Below are 17,564 nucleotides of genomic sequence, written 5' to 3'. Positions count from 1 at the left end.
ACATTAGTATTTCTGCAGTGAGACTAATGAGTAAAGGATAAAGACCATAAAGAGCCTCTCTTCACATCATGTCAAGTTGTGCTGCCGAATAAGTCATTACAAACTGAGTTTTTTACAAGTTGTGATTGTTGACAAAGGTTGATAAAGGTCTGTGAACCTCCATTACTCACTGAGAATAATCCAAAATCTATAGGTCATAATCTCTGGCAACAAAAGTATGCAACATCTCATACATTTTTTGTAATGTAGACTATTTACTGGTAGAAAGCAGGAGGAAGATACATTATATTTGCAGGGCCAAATTCTAATGAAGAACATCATATTAAACACAGATCTTCCTTATGTTTGATATAGGCCATGATAACTACTTTGGGATTCATTAATTTCATGCTTTCCTATTCCTAATCTAGCTGCAACTGTAACAAGCCCCAACTGCTGCCATGAACGTTTCTTTACAAAAGTTGAAGTTAATCGGGATACAGATTCTGATTGATGTAATACCCAACAATTCGGCTTAGATTCAGAATTTGACCTTAGATGAAGAAAAGGTCATAGTGGTAAAATTTTTTAAATTGTTATTTGCCAAACGTGCTAAATTATATGTGAAAAACACCGAAATTTACACACTTAAGAAACTCCTTATAATGTACAAATACTATATACCTTTAAATACAAAATGTTAAGACAGATATTCAGATGTTCATTGTATAATTCTCAAGTTTGCTGTATGTTGGAAAAGTTTCATAGTAAAATGTTGGGAAAAGGAAGCAATGAAAAAAAATGTATATACTATCAGTGTTAATTTACTTTTTAAAAAACCTGAAATAAAGTTTGTATCACAAAACTCAAGTGCCAGATATGACTTACCTTCCATAGTAAAAATACTAATAGAGCAAGCATCAAAATCCCAGCAAGAATAGCCACTAGGATGATCCACCAAGGTACTCCTGAATATTGAGCTACAGTCTTTGAGGGAAACACAGTCACACGAACCTATGGGGCATAAAAGAAAGCAATATTATAAACTGAGGTGAGAATTAAACCATGAGTTTATATTACTAATTCTGCTTCCAGACACATTTTGGTCAATGTAGCCTATGGACGGATGAGATGTCTTTTTGATGTGAGATCCTTTCCTTTAGTAACGGAATACTGCTTTAAGAGACATTTCTTGGAGATCTTTTCCCAGAACCTGGAAAATGCTGGATTGTGGTTTTTTTTTTTAAATAAATTTATTTATTTATTTATTTATTTTTTTGGCTGCATTGGGTCTTCGTTGCTGCGTGTGGACTTTCTCTAGTTGCATCGAGCGGGGGCTACTCTTCGTTTCGGTGCATGGGCTTCTCATTGTGGTGGCTTCTCTTGTTGTGGAGCACAGGCTCTAGGCATGTGGGCTTCAGTAGTTGTGGCTCACGGGCTCAGTAATTGTGGCTCGTGGCTCTAGAGCGCAGGCTCAGTAGTTGTGGTGCACGGGCTTAGCTGCTCCGTGGCATGTGGGATCTTCCCGGACCAGGGCTCGAACCCGTGTCCCCTGCATTTGCAGGCGGATTCTTAACCACTGCGCCACCAGGGAAGTCCTGGACTGTGTTTTGACAAAGTAATTATTTCTTTGCTAACTTATGTTTTTAAAATTTTTGTAATCAACAAAAGTAGAGAAAACTGTATAATGAACCATCATTTATTCATCACCAAGTTTCAACAATTATCAATAGGGACACAACCCCAATCTTGTTACATCTATATAACCTGGTATCTTTTTGAGAATGGTCACCTCTCTTAATTAAGCATCCAACAATGGCAACAAAAGGGTCTGTTTATGCACAATAAGCCTACATTCCTCCCTCAGATTTTAAAGACATTATGAAATATAAAAATAGGGATGGAGCTATTAGATGGTATTAGAGGCATTAGATGGATACCATTCTAATTCTTCCTTAGGGTTGAAACCGAGCAGGACCCTACAGGGCGCCCCCAGCTGACAGCTACTTGGAACCATAGGACTGAGACGGTCATCTCTGAACTTAGAAGATTACCTCCTCTCCAGCACGTAGCCCCTCCTCTTTTCCCTACATAATCTCTGAGCAAAACCTGGGGAGTTGGTTCTTTGGCAAACAAGTCCACCTTCTCCCCAGGATTGCCAGCTTCCTCAACAAAGCTATCTTTTCTTCTACCTAACACTTCTCTCTCACAACTGGATTCTTGAGCGACAAGAAGCCAAACCTGAGTTCAGTAACAGGATAGCAAACTGAAGATCCTCATAAAGAATAAAATTTCCTGAAATGGCTTGGTGTCATCTTCTACAACAATGTGTATAGACGAACTAGACTCTGGATTCATTCAGAGGCAGCTTAGAGCTTTAAGTGGCAGCTGATGAGAAGCTTAAGTTCTAAACATTTGATAGCTGGCAAATACCAATTAAATAGAAATAGTGTTTATTTAGAAATCTAAAAAGTTGCTTATGGCAATTTGCTACAACTTGGTTACATGGGTTTAGAATTCAAGTGGATTTTTGTACCGCCAGGAGACTTTTTTCCCCCAGGAGATGATTTTTCAAAGCACATAAAAGACCTGGTGAAAGCTACAAATATGATTTTGTAAACTATACTGATTAGAGATCTACCAGTTTGAAGTTTCTGATATTTTTGAATTTAGAGAATATAAAGTGAAGGGTAAAGAAAACTTAGAGGGAACAACTTAATTTCTGAGAAATGTTTCTATTCACGTATTCTAAATTAATATTGAATTCTGGATGCTGCCTAAAAATGCTTCTATGTCTACACTGTGATTCAATACTACTATACTAGAACTCTTTCTTTAAAAATCTCTTAAAGTACTTCCCTTCTTACTTATCCTAGAAAACAGCTTCTCAACCTCCTTTGGCTTATAGAATATACTTAAAAGCAAGAACTGCTTTCCTTTAAACATTTAATAGGAAAGAATTCACTTTTAGAGTTTTTAGCATAAACACCTTTCTCAGCTACTATGTTTCCTGTTATGCTCTCAATGAGGTTTCACTCAAGCTCCCAGCCCCAGGGAGGGCCTCATGGCTCACTTCTGTTGCCTCCCTTCCCACAACAGGTGTCCTAGCTTTAAGCTAAAACAACCCTTTCTTGAGATTACTGGTTCAAGCAGAGGGGTACCCACGAAGTAGGGAAGAAAGAATGGTGAGAGACCGGTGAAGAAGTAATATAGTTGATGTGACTGCTAAGCCAGACTATTCTAAAATAAAAAGATTATTTCAATTAGCCTATGCTTTATCTCATTTAACTTTGCTTCCCTAGTATGTAGCATAGGGAAGCCACACAGTGTGTCCCTGGGGCAAGGTGATGACTTGGAAGGGCCATCCTCATGTTTAAGAATAAGCTCTGATGAAAGCTTGAAGTGGAGAGTGGAAACTGGTCCATGGCAAGGGCAAGCAGCCTTATAGTCACACAGCATACCAGAGCCTCTTAAATGGCTGATCATAGGGGGAAACCATGCCCATAAAAGGCTGCAATCCAACAGCATAAGGGCTGAACAAGGTAGTTTATTTTGCGGGTTGGGGCTGGGGTGGTGTGTAGGGGGAAACCAGCTGAGAGCTCTAAGCCTCAGGTCTGGCTACCATTCAAACCAGATCTTGGAGGCTTTTAAAAACTAAAACAACTCACTGTGCATCAAAGACTGAGGACTGATGCTAGGGGCTGGGCCACACATTTAAAGGCCAGATGTGCTCTGCAAACCCAGTGTGTGCAAGGCCACAGTGCGGTCCAGGAAGGTGAGAGAGGCCAGTCAGCACGATTTTATTGTTTGTTTCCTTAAATTGTCAACTGTGTGTGTGTGTGTGTGTGTGTGTGTGTGTGTGTGAGACAGTCAGTCTCCAGCTGGGACTGAGAATGGGGGTTGTTGTGGAGCTGGCCTTAGAATCGGGTGAGGGGAGACCAACTGTGAGCTGCGACTCCCAGGGCTCGGGAAGCCTTGTCTCATTTTGTCACAGCAACTGTTACTGATGGACAATGACAGGTTCAGGCCAGTAGAAATTACTCCAACTCCAAAAACAAAAAAAATTTTTTTGGTTTCATTAAAATCTAGGCATTTCCATAGGGATGACCTGTGCATGTGAACCTCATCCATCATGTGCCCGTAAGGGGAAAAAGGGCTTAACTCTGCTGATGCATTAAATTCCATCACCAGCGAGCAGTGCTGAGACCACATTAGCTTGCCCCCAGCCAAACTGTTTCCCTAAATCACTCTGTAATGTAATATCCTACGCTCTTATTGAACATCAGTATAAGAAACCACCCGATGAAGGGATTTTCCTATCTTTTACAAAACTCTCTATTAAAGACACCATCCCCTTAGTGAGTGTTCTTCATATCAGAAATCCATCTTATAAAAGGATCCATATCTCAAGTTCTTCTCTGAATTTAGAACCAAAAAAGAAAAGCTCCTCCCCCTGAAAAATGATGTGCCTACTTTCACCTATCACATTCTTTCTCATCTTTGGCAGCCAGGAAGCTTAGACACCCTCTTCCTACTTCCTTAGGAATGAAATGGGGGTATATAAGTACAACCTGTAAGTAATCTCCTTCTTCCTTGGCTTACTTCAACAATTCTCTCCCGGTTCGCGATCTCCTAGACCATGAAATTCTTCACAATTGACACTATCTTGTTCAACTTTGCTTCTCTAGCATTTTTGCAGGGAAGGCACACAGTGTGTCCATGGCTAACTGGATTGTTAATTGGATCAATTTAATTGATACTAAAATTTTAGTAACCATCTTAGCTGTTTCTGTTAGGTGACCAGCTCTCTCTGACTTTGTTGTAACAATATCTTGAAAGTGTTTTATTAAGAAATGAACACAAAACTCTTGAAATTAGTTGGGTTATAAGGAAACAAAGGTTTTTTTTTTTCATCTTTTTAAAGCCAGGATTAGAGTAAAAGCAATGGGAAGATGTTTCAATATTAACACCCAAAGACAAGACTGAATTACTCAACCTCCTTTGCTTCTACCTCCAAAGAAAAATGATCTAGACACTGGAAAAGAGAGAGGAACCAAGATATAAATGAAATTGAAACCCTCAGTAAGTGAGGGAATAAAAAATGAAGGCATCCTGACACTTGAATTAAGCTTGAATCTTTAGGCCTCCCAAAACTGCACCTTAAAATCTAAAGAAACGTGTAGATATATCTGAGCTACTACTGTATCTCAGAAATCAGTTAATAGAAGAGGTAACAGAAGACTAGAGATTAAAAGAAAAGTCTCGGTTTTCAAAAGAAATGGGTTCTAGACATGAGACTAATAACCCGTTTTCAAATCTACCAATTATTAAACAAATCAAGTAGGATTACAGCAAAGATTCCAATTCCCGTTGGTAGGCATGGGCTCTCAAAGCCCGAAGAACATCAAATGCCCAGGAGAACCTCATCTGCGTTTGTGACCCAGCCATTAGACTGGATACGAGGGGACTTAGTTCCATTATCTTTGAGAAAACAAGAGCACCTGATGAGGAGCTTTGAGCCCGAGGTCTGGTCTTAACTCCACATGCTGGTCCTGTGACCCTGAGGGAGAGACAGCCTTCCTTGAACTCAAGTTTTCTCATCTAAACTTGAGATTTGGGGACTTAATGGGGAGCAAGTATCACAGAGTCAAAGAACAGGAACCCTGAAGTCAGACAGGTACAGATTTCAATCCAGGACCCCAAATGACATCCCCTCTCTGTGCCTGCTTCCTTTTTTGTAAAGTGGGTACAATGTCTACCTTGGCATTCTTCTGCAGTCTAAATGACAGCATATCGGTAAAGCATCTAGTAGATGGTAGGCATTTAATTAACGTTTTATTAATGTTAGTCCCTTCCCCCTAAAGTGTTCTTTCTCTTTGCAACTCTAAAAATTCAGTGATTCTCAGGGTTGCTGATTAAAAGTCACAGAAAGTTATAGCAACTGCCTTCAGTCAGAGAGGGAGTTAAAGGATTCTCAGGGAGAGTGTAGTTTAGTTGACAGTCCTTATGATGCCTTATTAATAAGAGGTAGAAAGGTGGGCTGGAGTAACCTGCAAAGATAATGTAAGGCCAGGGTGAGGGTACGTCCTGGTGAGCCTGGGACAGTCCTGGCTTGCACCAGGTGCCCCAGCATCCTGCCCAGATAAACGTGTCCTGGTTTGGATGATAAATTTTAACAGCTAAGGGCCACTATATCCCAGAAACCAAGGTGATCAGGGAGACTCACTGGATTTTCAGCTGGTGAAAGGACTGAAGCCAGGACACTGTCATAAGTACCTCAGTAGATCAGCTTCAGGACAGTAATTCACAATCTTTCCTTCTCCATTCATTCTCTTTTGCAAAACATTCCCAACTGTAACCTGCAGGCGTTTACTTTGAGAGCTTGATACAAAGCCCCTGTGGGTGCCAGACCCCCACAAGGAACCTCTGACTAGTGGTACACAAGCTCCTAGTCCTGTTCAATAGTTTTTTTAATTACCTGGAGGAAGACACAGTAGGCATGCTTCTTGGTTTTAAAAAAGATAAAGCTTGCAGGGATAGAAAGTTAACAGAGAGCAAATGACCGAGACTCAAAATTATGTTTTAAACCCAAACAACGGACCAAAAGTAAATCACATAAAATGCGAGGATACACTTAAAGGCATGCATTTAGATTTTTAAAATTTGCTCAAGGGTGGGATATGGGAAATACAGCTTGACAGCACATTCTGATGAAAACACCTGGAGGTTTCAGCAGAACACAAACGTAAAAACGGTAGCTGCTAGAAATGCAAACAATCCTCAGCAACCATTTAAAAACCAAATTTTCGGCTGAACTAACAGAAGCTTGGGTCTGAGACACTGGGAGGCAGGTTAGGGTAAGCTGAAGGAGGCAGACCACACATCCGCTCAGCCCTGCCTGGGGCCGGCCCAGGAAGGGCAGAGACCTGGAACCAGTTCAGCTGCGCCAGGCAGGACGGAAAACTGAAGAACTGGGTGCTTAGCTCTGAAGAGACCTGTCCGAGGAGGCATGACAGTTTCCTTCAATTATTTCAAAGGCTGCTACGTGGCTGAGAGAGAGGACTTATTTTGGGGTTGTTCCAGGGGGCCATAACCAGAGACTGATTTTATAAGATTCAACTCTGGATTCCTATATAGAGATTGTTTCCAGTAACTGCTGCTGGCCACACATGCCACGAGCTACCCCATAATGCAGTGAGGCTACCGTCACTGGGGGCACACCGACAATGGTGACAAGCATCAGGGGCGGTACAAGACGTGGGGTCTTTATAGACTTGGGAGGTGCACCCATTCTCTCCTTGAGCCAAGAGCTCTCAAATCTACCCCATGCACCACAGATCGAGATGACCCGGGAATCACTTCTTTCTGCAATGATTCTATTGAAACACTGCTTGATTCTATTGAAACACTGCTTGGGGTGGGCAGCACCTTAAGACACCATCTGCTTTCTCCTTAAAGGGGATAACAGTGCTGTGAGGGAAGTGAGTTCCAGAGCAGCACATCCTCAGGCCACGGGCATGGGGTGGAGGAGAGAGATCTGCTCTGAGCTGAGTGAAGCCCGGGGACCCCTCACCTGAGTGCCTGCATTGGGCAGCTTAATATTCTCGGTGGCAGCAGTTACATCAATGGAAGCCCGCACGAGAATGTCCAGGTAGTTCATCTTGGAGTACTCCTGTCAGAGACAAAGTGAGTGAAAGCATTAGTGAAGAGGTAAATGTCCTGGGAGGTGGCAGACAACTTGAGGGGCACAGCCCGGCAGCGGAGCCCACCTCCAGAAACGTGCTGTTCCAGAGCCTCGAGCGCAGAACCACGGAGGCCTTGCTATCCAGCCCTCGGAGCGGGCACCCGATGTTCACACAGTTCACGTTCACGCTGCAGTTCTGGGGGGAAAAGGAAGAGCAGGAATTACAGCGCAGTGGTCTGGGGAAGGCCTTCCTGCCACCTCCTGTCAAACACTCACAGCTCTTGAAAAATACTTACGAGGGTCTGGTATTTTCTTTCGGCAAATAAAGAAAATTTTCTACCATCGTCTGTCTGTCTTTCAGCAATTTCTCGTTTCTTTCTTGAGTTGTGAGCCTCCTGAAAAGAATTATATCCAAAATAGTTCCACCTAAGGTAATTTTTTGGCACTACTGTACAAACCTCTTGTACTGTGCACTCCCTCCCAAATAATGCCAAATTCACATGATTGACAATTAATCTTCACCCATCTCCCATCACCAAAGGCGCAGAAATAATTTAAGGGTAAAATCCACCAACCTACCTTTAGTTTCAGGAAGTTTATTTCTTTTTGTGGCTGACAAGCTATCTTTTCCAATCCTTTGGATTCTACTTTCACCAAATAAAGCAACCATTTGCCATTGCTAATTTCTTTTGGCCACTGGATATTCAAGGTTGCTGTGCCGAGGTTTTTAAGAGGTTTGCCCAAGTTAATCACCTGTTAGAAAATAATACGTATTATCTCAGTGTAATTCCCTCAACATAAAATTAAGTAAGCAGTTCCTATTGCCAAGAGAAAAAAGCCAAAATATCTGGCATAATACTACAATAAAAGCACAGTTTCCAAAAATGGAGTATGGATAGGGCATTCAAAATAGAGATTTGTGCTTAAAGATTCCTGTCAATAAAAACAGAAAGAAAAAAGAGATCAAAGAGAAATAATTGTCCATTCAATCCAGGAATAACTTTTGTTGTAACTGAATCTGCAGTGTAGATAAGCCAGGCTCTCAACAGACCCAGGAAAAAGTCACATGTGTGTTTGTGTATCACTCTGTAACCACACTGCCTGGCAGATGACAAAGCCTGTGTGGTGGCAGTGCACCCACAACCTGCTTCTGGGAAGCCCCACCTGCTGCAAAAATGAAGCTGCCCCCGTCCTTACTATGCAGGGGAGGCTTGGGATAACAACTGAGAGACCCGGAGTAGGACCCTTCTGGCAGCCAGGAACCCACGAGTCCAAGCTGGGGGCGGGCAGGGAGCAACTCCCTGCAGCAGAAATTGAAAGAGTTTGTGTGGAGGACTGCTCCGGAACCCACAGACTTCTCTTCAGCCACACCTGCCTAGGTGCCATGACCACCACCCACTACCTGTCCCATGCATGTCTGCAGAGCTAAGAGATGCTTTCAGAGGAGAATTCTGCCTCTTCACCCTGTTGCAGTCACCGGTGGGCCCATTCTTGCTATTTCAGACTTTCACCTCAACAACGGTCACTGTGTTTTCAGGAACATGATTGGAGCCACACAGACCTAAACCTGCCTATGACTTAGGAGCCACCTCTGTACCATGAGATTATGTTCATTCAGCTGGACTAAGAGCCACTGTGATTGCCTACTTTGAAATGGGTCAGAGCAACCACTAGTCTTCCTTACTGGCATACGCCAAACCCACATTCACCATCACAAAACTGGGCTCGGGAAAGGTCGTGAACGTTAACCACAAGCAATAAGAGAGATGACCTTATAATAGCGAAAGAAATAAATCATAACACATTCTAAAGCCAGATAGAAATTACTTTGAGATTTTTGTTTTATAGACAGACTCTGGAGGGGAAAAAATCGATTCTTCCTTTCTCTCTACACCACATGTACATTAAAACTCTCTAGGACCAAACTGAACTGGATTCTGAACAGAATCTTATGTTGAATGACAGTTGTGGTTCTCCATTCTGGAAAACATGACTTTTACACTAAGCCAGTATGGTGTTTAAAAGTTGGCAAACTCACTTTATCATGTTTATTATTATTTATTAAAATTACATATTCAAGACCATATACAGCACATGTTAGCTTTCAGTACATAGAACAGAAGGGCCAACTGCAGCCACTTACCCTGAACTCATACTCAATTAAACTTCCCACTTCCTCTTCAGATTTCATAGCTTGCTCACCAATGACTGTACCTCCAAAATACACCTGGGAAGGTTTAGCAACTCTGTTAAATTAAAAAACACCAGTTTTAGTGAGGATTGTAAATGGTTCTTTCAAACACTGATTTGTTGTGCTCAGCACAAACACTTACCCGGAGACCGATAAAAGCAGTTCAATAACCACTCTTGCTGTAGCTGTAATTGAAGCCAAATTATCTTGATTGCTTGTTCTGAAAATGAAAAGGAAACAATAGGGTTTTATTTTAACAGTCAGTGTTCTCATTAAATTACACTTCTTTTATGATTTAGATAAAGGCCAATTCATTGACTGGCTGTGTTTTCATGAAATAATTCTGAATGGAAGGTTGAAAGAACTCTTACGTTTCCAACTTCAGATTAACATCCAGATCTGTGGTGTCAAAGGTGATCTCAGTTGTACTTAAAATCAAATAAAAAGTAACCTAAAAAACAGAAATAGCTGTTAACACAGACTGAGCATATCGACACTGTAATGTTATTTAAAACATTAAAATACAGTATGTAAAGGCATCACCTACACTGGAATTTCTTTTAAAAGGATTCCCAAGCTCACAGTCTGCTTGTGAGCCGTTCTGGTTTGCAACACAACTCAACTGTTTCTCCTGTAACAGAAGAACATACCAGATCACAACACATTCACTTGCCACACAATGTTTTTTCCATCCAACATGGTCTCCAGAAATACTTACAGGGAAAGCCCTCAGTTCTCTATATGCAGAATAAGTCAAAGTGTCCGGAAAAGTGGCAATGAGTTTAGCTTCATGAGCGTCATCACCATCTTTGGTGGGATTCTTTGGGTTGGAAGGGCTGTTCGTCACCGTTATTTCTAAAGCAATGTCCTTCTGATCTTTTAGAACTAGTTCTGGTACACCTTTTTGACTATTGAAAAAAAAAAGGAAAATGACAAAGTTCTCAATACATTTTCAATAACCCTTCACAAAAAGTCACTGCAAAGCCAGAGTCATTTTTGCTAGTGCTATGGAGCAATTCTTACATTGGTAAATAAGAAAATTTGTCTTGATTTCCTTCTCGGGTACAAAATTTATATTCTAGCTTAAGGTTGCTGTTACATACGTTGTCTTCTCCACATCCCTCTTTTAAGAAGTGCACCTGTAGGAAAACAAAATCGTTGTAATTGACATCACTTAGGACTCTAAATAGGTGACTGTTTCCATACAGTTCATTTCCCTGTGTGACAATTACCACAGCAGAATCCAAGCTACAAACATACTTTGCATCAAACGCCCACTCTGTCCTTTAATGAAACTGTGTTTTCAGAACACTCTGGCCAAGGCACTGAGGTGCTGTAGGGTAGTAAAGGCTCTGCTGCTCACTCAGTTGTATGGCTTTGGGCAAGTCACTTAACCTTTCAGAGTCTAAGTTTCATCACAGGTGACATGGGATACCACCTTCCTACTATACAGGGTTACTGTAAGAATTACCAATAATAATGACAGTGCTACCTAACACATGATTACATTATTTTTTTTAACATCTTTATTGGTGTATAATTGCTTTACAATGGTGTATTAGTTTCTGCTTTATAACAAGGTGAATCAGTTATACATATACATATGTTCCCTGATTACATATTTTAACTCATGTAATCCTCACAAGGGACCTATGAGACATATACTATTCAGAGCCCCACTGCACAGATGGGGAAACAGAGTTCAAGGTCAGGAAAGCAAAGGGCAGAGTATCTTGCACTGTGCTAAGGGGTTCTCAATAATCACACTGATAAATAATTAGGAAAACGGTCTCCTTGCTTGTCATGTTTAACGTGACTATGGAGCTGGGAATATACACAAGAAATATTAATGTGACTATGACATTGAGAGTATATTGAAAAGTATACAAGGAACTATGCTTGATGGCAATAAACACTACAATGTGCAGATTTAGGCATCAGCCCCCAAGCCTAACTCACTCGTGAAAACCTTCGTCAGTGAGCCATTAGAACCAGGTGCCTCAGAGTGGACACTCCAGTATGAACTAGATTTTGACAACAAGTACAAAACGCCAAATCGAGATGTCACCACTCCCCAGCCTAATCTGGCATCTCAGCCATCCTAAACCCTAGCAAACAGACCGCACCTCATAAGAGGTATACAGCAAGCCATCCAATATAAATTTTTCTTCCTAAGATTACACAGGCTACATTAGGCACTAAATGACTATTTCACTGTTAATACATTTTTGCCTTGCTGAATTTTGATACTCCTTGATTTTAACGTTCAGACTAACAACAGTTTGTTTTCTACATTTTAATGTTCTCAGTGGTAAAATACAATGCATTTTTCTTCCTACATACAGCTACAGGAGAAACTTGATGTGAGAATAATAAGTTCTGTCAATTATAGTCTCAATAAGTTGCAGTGGGCAAAAATTATTAAGAAAAATACTATCTGGCTCCAAATTATATCCTGTATGTTCACTGCTAATTTGGGAAACATTTTCTGCAACAAACTTTGCATACATTAAAAAGCTTATTTACTACAAAGCAATGGCCTTTAGAGCAAATCAATCACTAGTTCTATTGCCTTCAGAGATGTTTGATATAGCATAATAACATGGCAAACAATTGGCAAAATGAAAGTCAGAAAGACTTACATCTGTATGAACAGACTTGGGTTCGTTTGAGTTCAGAATTGGAAGAACTTCTGGAAGCGAATTCACTCGCCTCCGAGTGCTTGGCTCTTGGATCTCTACGGAAGCTGTTATGGGGATGGGACGCAGTTTATCTCTGATATTTTCCTGGAAAGTATGCAGAGATACAGTTAAGCATGATATACATGCTACTGGGGAACTCCGAAACAATGCTTTCCTTTGTACTGGAAGATGGGTTGCTAGTATAAATGTCAGAAATCTCCACGTGTCACCACGGACCCCCTTTAAAGAACTGATCTGTCTGCAGCCCTCACCTGGAGCCAGAGGGTTTCCTCCATGCACGCCTTCTGCTTCTGCCTGCTTAGAGTGAGCTCTTGCGTGTACTTGGGCTCAGAACCTTGGTTTCGAAACTGAACTCTTGATGACAGCCCAGATTTTCTTCTTTCCTTTTCAGCCTCCAGTGTGCCCGCAATGGCTAGGTGAAATCAACAAAATCATGGCAACTTAAAAGTGCATTCATACACAAGGCAGCTATAAGTACGGTGAGTTCCTTTTTGATATATTTTAATCCCTCCTAGAACACTTTTTCCCACTGCCATTGTTTTCCTTCATATTTCCTGGTAATGTACATTCTGACTGAATTATGATGTTTCAAATCAAGCTTTCCTACCCATTGCTGTGAACAATGTTTTAAAGCTACATTTCCATTGGGCCACCTGGGGGAGCTCGAGAATAAGTCAAAACCTCAGAGCAGCATCTAAGAATCAGTTTCTGACTGTGTTTCTAGAACTCAGAGTACCTCAGACAACAGGACGGCAGCCAACACTCCCTAAGCGCCTAAACTAACTCCCCCTTCAACAGTCCGATGCTTAAATTCAAAAAAGTTCTCTAGATCAGCAGCAGCAGCAGGGGCTTCTCCTGAGTTGTATCAGGAATGCAGAACCTTGGGCCCCAGCCAGACCTACTTAACCCGAATCTGCATTTTAACAAGATCATCAGGTGGTTCTTATACTCATTAAAGTTTAAGAAGCTTTGATACAGGATAGTCGTCTAAAAGAGAAACAATATATATATTAGAGATGGAGCTGTCTTTTGACAATACGATGAGACTTTTCACTTAAAAAAGAAAAAGAATTAAAAGGTAAAATATACTTCCTTTCAGGGGCTAGAGGGCCCGTTTGTCAGCTAATAAAACTCCGACAACCAAAGTTTCCACTTCCAAAGCCCCAGAAGGCACATCCTGCTTGTGATTACCTACACTAACAGAGCTTGGAGACGAGCTAGGATTTGGATGATCAAAATCTCATTTCTTGACTTCAGAATGCATTCTTTGCCAGTTCGCTATATGTAACTGCTAACTCTAACTATGTTTCTTTATTATGGGCCAATACTTAAATGACTTACATTTATTAATCACTCACTAACCATCAGAAGAGGAAGTGAACCAGTATGTACAGGGCCAGAGCAGGTAGCCTCAAGGAAAAAAATCTGCTCCAGAAAATACAGAAAATGAATAACCCATGTTCTAATATTCACATTAGAGTTTGGGAGAGACCTTTTTAAGAGCATCTATTTTAATTCCCTCTTCTTACAGATGAAGAACTGGAGGCCCACAGAGCTAGGTGGCTGGCCCAGGGTCCTACAGTGAGGGATGGAGGCAACTCCTAAAGTCTCTGTCACAAACACAAAAGACGACTGCCTTACAAAGCCTCTTAGACATGCAGGTTCCCACTTCCCCTAGGCCTCTGCACAAGTCACTCTCCCCTTCTGCCGGCTGGACCACCCCCTACTTTTTGACTCCCCGTCACTGGCTGACTAACCCTACTCCTCCTTCAGATCTCAGCGTGGACATCACTTCCTCTCGGAAACCTCTCCTCGCCCCTCCTGGGGGTCCAACCGTATTCCTCTCATAACCACACTTAGCCTGCTGAGCTGTGAGCCTGACCATCTTCCCAGGCAAAGCCGTGCCAGGGACCTCCTCGGTCGGTTCACCACTGTACTCCCCGGCAACAGCACAACACCTGACATAAATATAACTGGTAGAACAGACGAACAGAAGCATACACGCCAACATACACCCAATGCACATTTGCGCACACACAATGTGACGTTACCCTTATGCTGAAACAATAGCTGTTCCAATATGGAAGGCCAAAATTTAGAAATGACAGTTTCAATAGTAATTTCTGTGTCCATCTAAAGAATTCTTAAATGTCACGGCTGCCAAATGGAATGTGCCTCCATTTTAGGCCCTCTGTGAACCTTGACATCATCCATTTATCAGTGACCTGCTAACTTCACAATGAACCAGACGAAGGCTCACATGCTGAGTGCCCCTCACAGCAAAAGCAGGGGAGGGTGTGGGTGCATTAAAACCGTTTATCTACCAAACCCACTCTAACCTTTTCTGACCCTCCAGACAGTTCACATCATCTTAAAATCCTTGCCGGCCACCTTTGCTGACCTTTTGAGGGGCAAGCCAAGTAGAATAGTCATTAAGGCTCAATTATAAATATCTGTACGTATGGAACACCACATCTGAGGACTGCTGAGTTAAAACAGCCTAGTCAGACAATAAGCTCACACTCTCTGACACTGGGAACACAGATTTTAGATGTATTAACTTCCGCAGCTTTGTGCAAGTTCTGCTTTATTTGATTCAGAATTTCCCAATACCGTGCAAGCAAAGGCAATGAAAACAGGTTTTCTCTCAATGTCTTCAGAAAAAAAAGTTCTATCTATAGTAGGCCATCCATAAACACTTGGTTAATGGAGTAGTTATATAAAATTAATTTACATGGCATCAAGTGCAGCACTAAAGCTAGAAGAAAGTTTGTAATTTATTTTGTATAAATGATTGATCTGGGGGAAGACAAGGAGTGTTCTGGTGAGATTTCACATCTATAGGCAAACAGAGTGGTTTGAGAACATGACCAATAGAATAAAAATGTGTCTCCGTTTCCTCTCCTTGCCCAGTGAAAGAATCACTGTTTCTCCTGGTCTCTCTAGGCTACTTCCAAACACAATGGTAAAAGGCCCGTCACCCAAGCCGGCAAGTGTAAGGCACTGTATTTGGGTAAAAACAACACAAACTACACTGAGAGGATGACAGATTGTGAGAAATCATAAAATATGTCGTCACTGAAAGCCACACAACAAACTATTTTCTGTACTCAATAAAATACCGGCTACATCAAAAGTAAAGTGAAAGGCCACAGCTCCTCTGGTGTAGAAAGTCCTAATACACGCATCCTGTGCACACTACATGCAAGGTCCACGGATCCTGTGGGGAGACCATACAGCAGGAGGTGGCCCAGAAGAAGGGGCCTAAAAAGGTCAAGGAGATGAAGAAACCACCTGAGGACAGTTTAAAATCTGGTAGGATGAAGGCCAAGTGGGCCTATGACAGCATGGATTGGGTGAAGGCAGACTTAGTTGTCAAATTCTGGGGTGTTATAAAGGGACATTTTTTAATAAAGAAAAGAAAGTAATACTTTAGATAACACGGACAAACCCTGAGAGAACTCACTCCATCTCAAGGTGGAGTAAAAACTGAAAGCCATGAGAATAGACTACCCTGCCCTTCCAGAAAGCTTCTCTTGGGGGCATTGCTGCACTAGGATACCAAGCTGCTGGGACCACGGCCGACCCAGGAAGGAAATAACCCTCACTCTGTACTTCCTCTTTGGGGAAAAGATCTTCTCTAAATTCCTAGGCCCCCAACTTCACTCTGGCTTACTCCTGAAGAGGTACAGCTGCTACTAAAACATACCAGACAAGGCCTTGGTGATCATCACTACCGTGAGAGTATCGTTAAAAATTTGTCAAACTTTGTGGCAAAACTCCTATTCGGGTTATAAAGAAAGGAAGCGGACTAGACCTTATAAATGACAACCTGCTTTCCCCACCTGATCTCATTTGCTCTCCACCACAATCCTATGTAGTAATTCCTATCAGAAGCATTTTTTTTAACTGATAGGAAAAGAAAAACTCACACGTTAAGGGACTTGCTCTGTGTTGAAGGGTCAGTCAGCGTCGGTGTTGGAACAAGGAGCAGAGCCCAAGTCTCTGAGTTCTCAAGGCCACCCTTCAGGTCCCCCCAGGGCCCACCCTCGGGGACACAGCTTGGGTGTTCTGGGCCGCGGAGGCCTCTGGGAGGGGACCGGGCAGCAAAGAGACTATAAACAGGCAATTATTAGAGCAGGACGCGGGCTCCTGCGGTCACTCTTCTACAGCTACCACCCGCCACCTCACAGGCACAAAACCAATTTTCCACACTGCTTTTCAAAGACAGAAACGGAGGAAACGGTAGTGGAAGCAAATGAGTACTTTTCCAAGGCATTCATTCTGTCCTACACCATCTGCTCTGGAAACTTCAAATGGGGACCAAATGCAGTTTTCCCCTTGTGCTTCACCCTCCTGATTAAAGAGGAGACAACAGATAGACTTAGTTCTTTAAACCAGAATTTATGGGCCCCTTCTGGCCATTACAGTTTTATTCTTCTATTATTTATGCAACTTTCAACCTGGCAGACAGAAAAGATATAATTTTAAAAGTACCAGGTACTTACTTATTGAAGGATTGTAACCAGTGGGTTTGGCAGTATATTCAAAACAGGCCTTAACCTTCAGGCTGTATAAAATCAAACACATATTTCTTAAGAAATGCATTATTGCCCTAGAAAAAAATCCCAACACGTTCCCCAACCCTGAAATCCCCCCAGTGACGACTGATGAGTAAAATGTTATATATTCACTTGACAGATTCCTCTTCCCTTTGCCCATTTCTCTTAAATCTTCCCTGTGGCTCCTCAGGGCAGCAGGGCCATCACCAAGCAGAGACGTGACACTGGGGGAAGAGTGGACACAGCGCAAACGCTCACCATATCCCGCTAGGCGCCCCGCAGGGCATTTTCTGATGGAGATCAATTCTGTTAGGTGTAACTGTGATGGTTTGCTGAATATTAATCACAGGCCGGGATCTGAAGACAAAGGAGGGAAAAAACAAGCTCAGCCTTTTGCTACTTGGAGGTAAGATGAACTCACGTACTAGATAGGCATCCTCAGATGT

The 17,564-nt window shown here is 42.0% G+C and overlaps 1 protein-coding gene across 2 annotated transcripts in view; it reads right to left on the bottom strand.

Moving 5' to 3' along the window:
* The window catches only part of ITGA6 (integrin subunit alpha 6), a 77,536-nt gene that overhangs the window by 6,781 nt on the left and 53,191 nt on the right, over positions 1-17,564 (bottom strand). For both annotated transcript variants that reach the window (XM_061184926.1, XM_061184934.1), the window contains exons 10-24: positions 17,377-17,475; positions 17,065-17,126; positions 12,808-12,968; positions 12,497-12,640; positions 10,878-10,993; positions 10,573-10,762; positions 10,402-10,485; positions 10,226-10,305; positions 9,997-10,074; positions 9,807-9,909; positions 8,243-8,416; positions 7,960-8,058; positions 7,749-7,859; positions 7,553-7,651; positions 868-993 (exon numbers count right to left, since the gene is read on the bottom strand). In XM_061184926.1, coding sequence (XP_061040909.1) covers positions 868-993; positions 7,553-7,651; positions 7,749-7,859; positions 7,960-8,058; positions 8,243-8,416; positions 9,807-9,909; positions 9,997-10,074; positions 10,226-10,305; positions 10,402-10,485; positions 10,573-10,762; positions 10,878-10,993; positions 12,497-12,640; positions 12,808-12,968; positions 17,065-17,126; positions 17,377-17,475 — 1,726 coding nt within the window. The remainder of the gene's footprint in view (positions 1-867; positions 994-7,552; positions 7,652-7,748; positions 7,860-7,959; positions 8,059-8,242; positions 8,417-9,806; positions 9,910-9,996; positions 10,075-10,225; positions 10,306-10,401; positions 10,486-10,572; positions 10,763-10,877; positions 10,994-12,496; positions 12,641-12,807; positions 12,969-17,064; positions 17,127-17,376; positions 17,476-17,564) is intronic.

This window comes from Eubalaena glacialis, chromosome 1, assembly GCF_028564815.1.
Source record: "Eubalaena glacialis isolate mEubGla1 chromosome 1, mEubGla1.1.hap2.+ XY, whole genome shotgun sequence".
In the NCBI taxonomy this organism is placed as follows: domain Eukaryota; kingdom Metazoa; phylum Chordata; class Mammalia; order Artiodactyla; family Balaenidae; genus Eubalaena; species Eubalaena glacialis.
The sequence above is the reverse complement of the archived record's forward strand: the minus strand, read 5'-3'. Positions and strand labels throughout refer to the sequence as shown.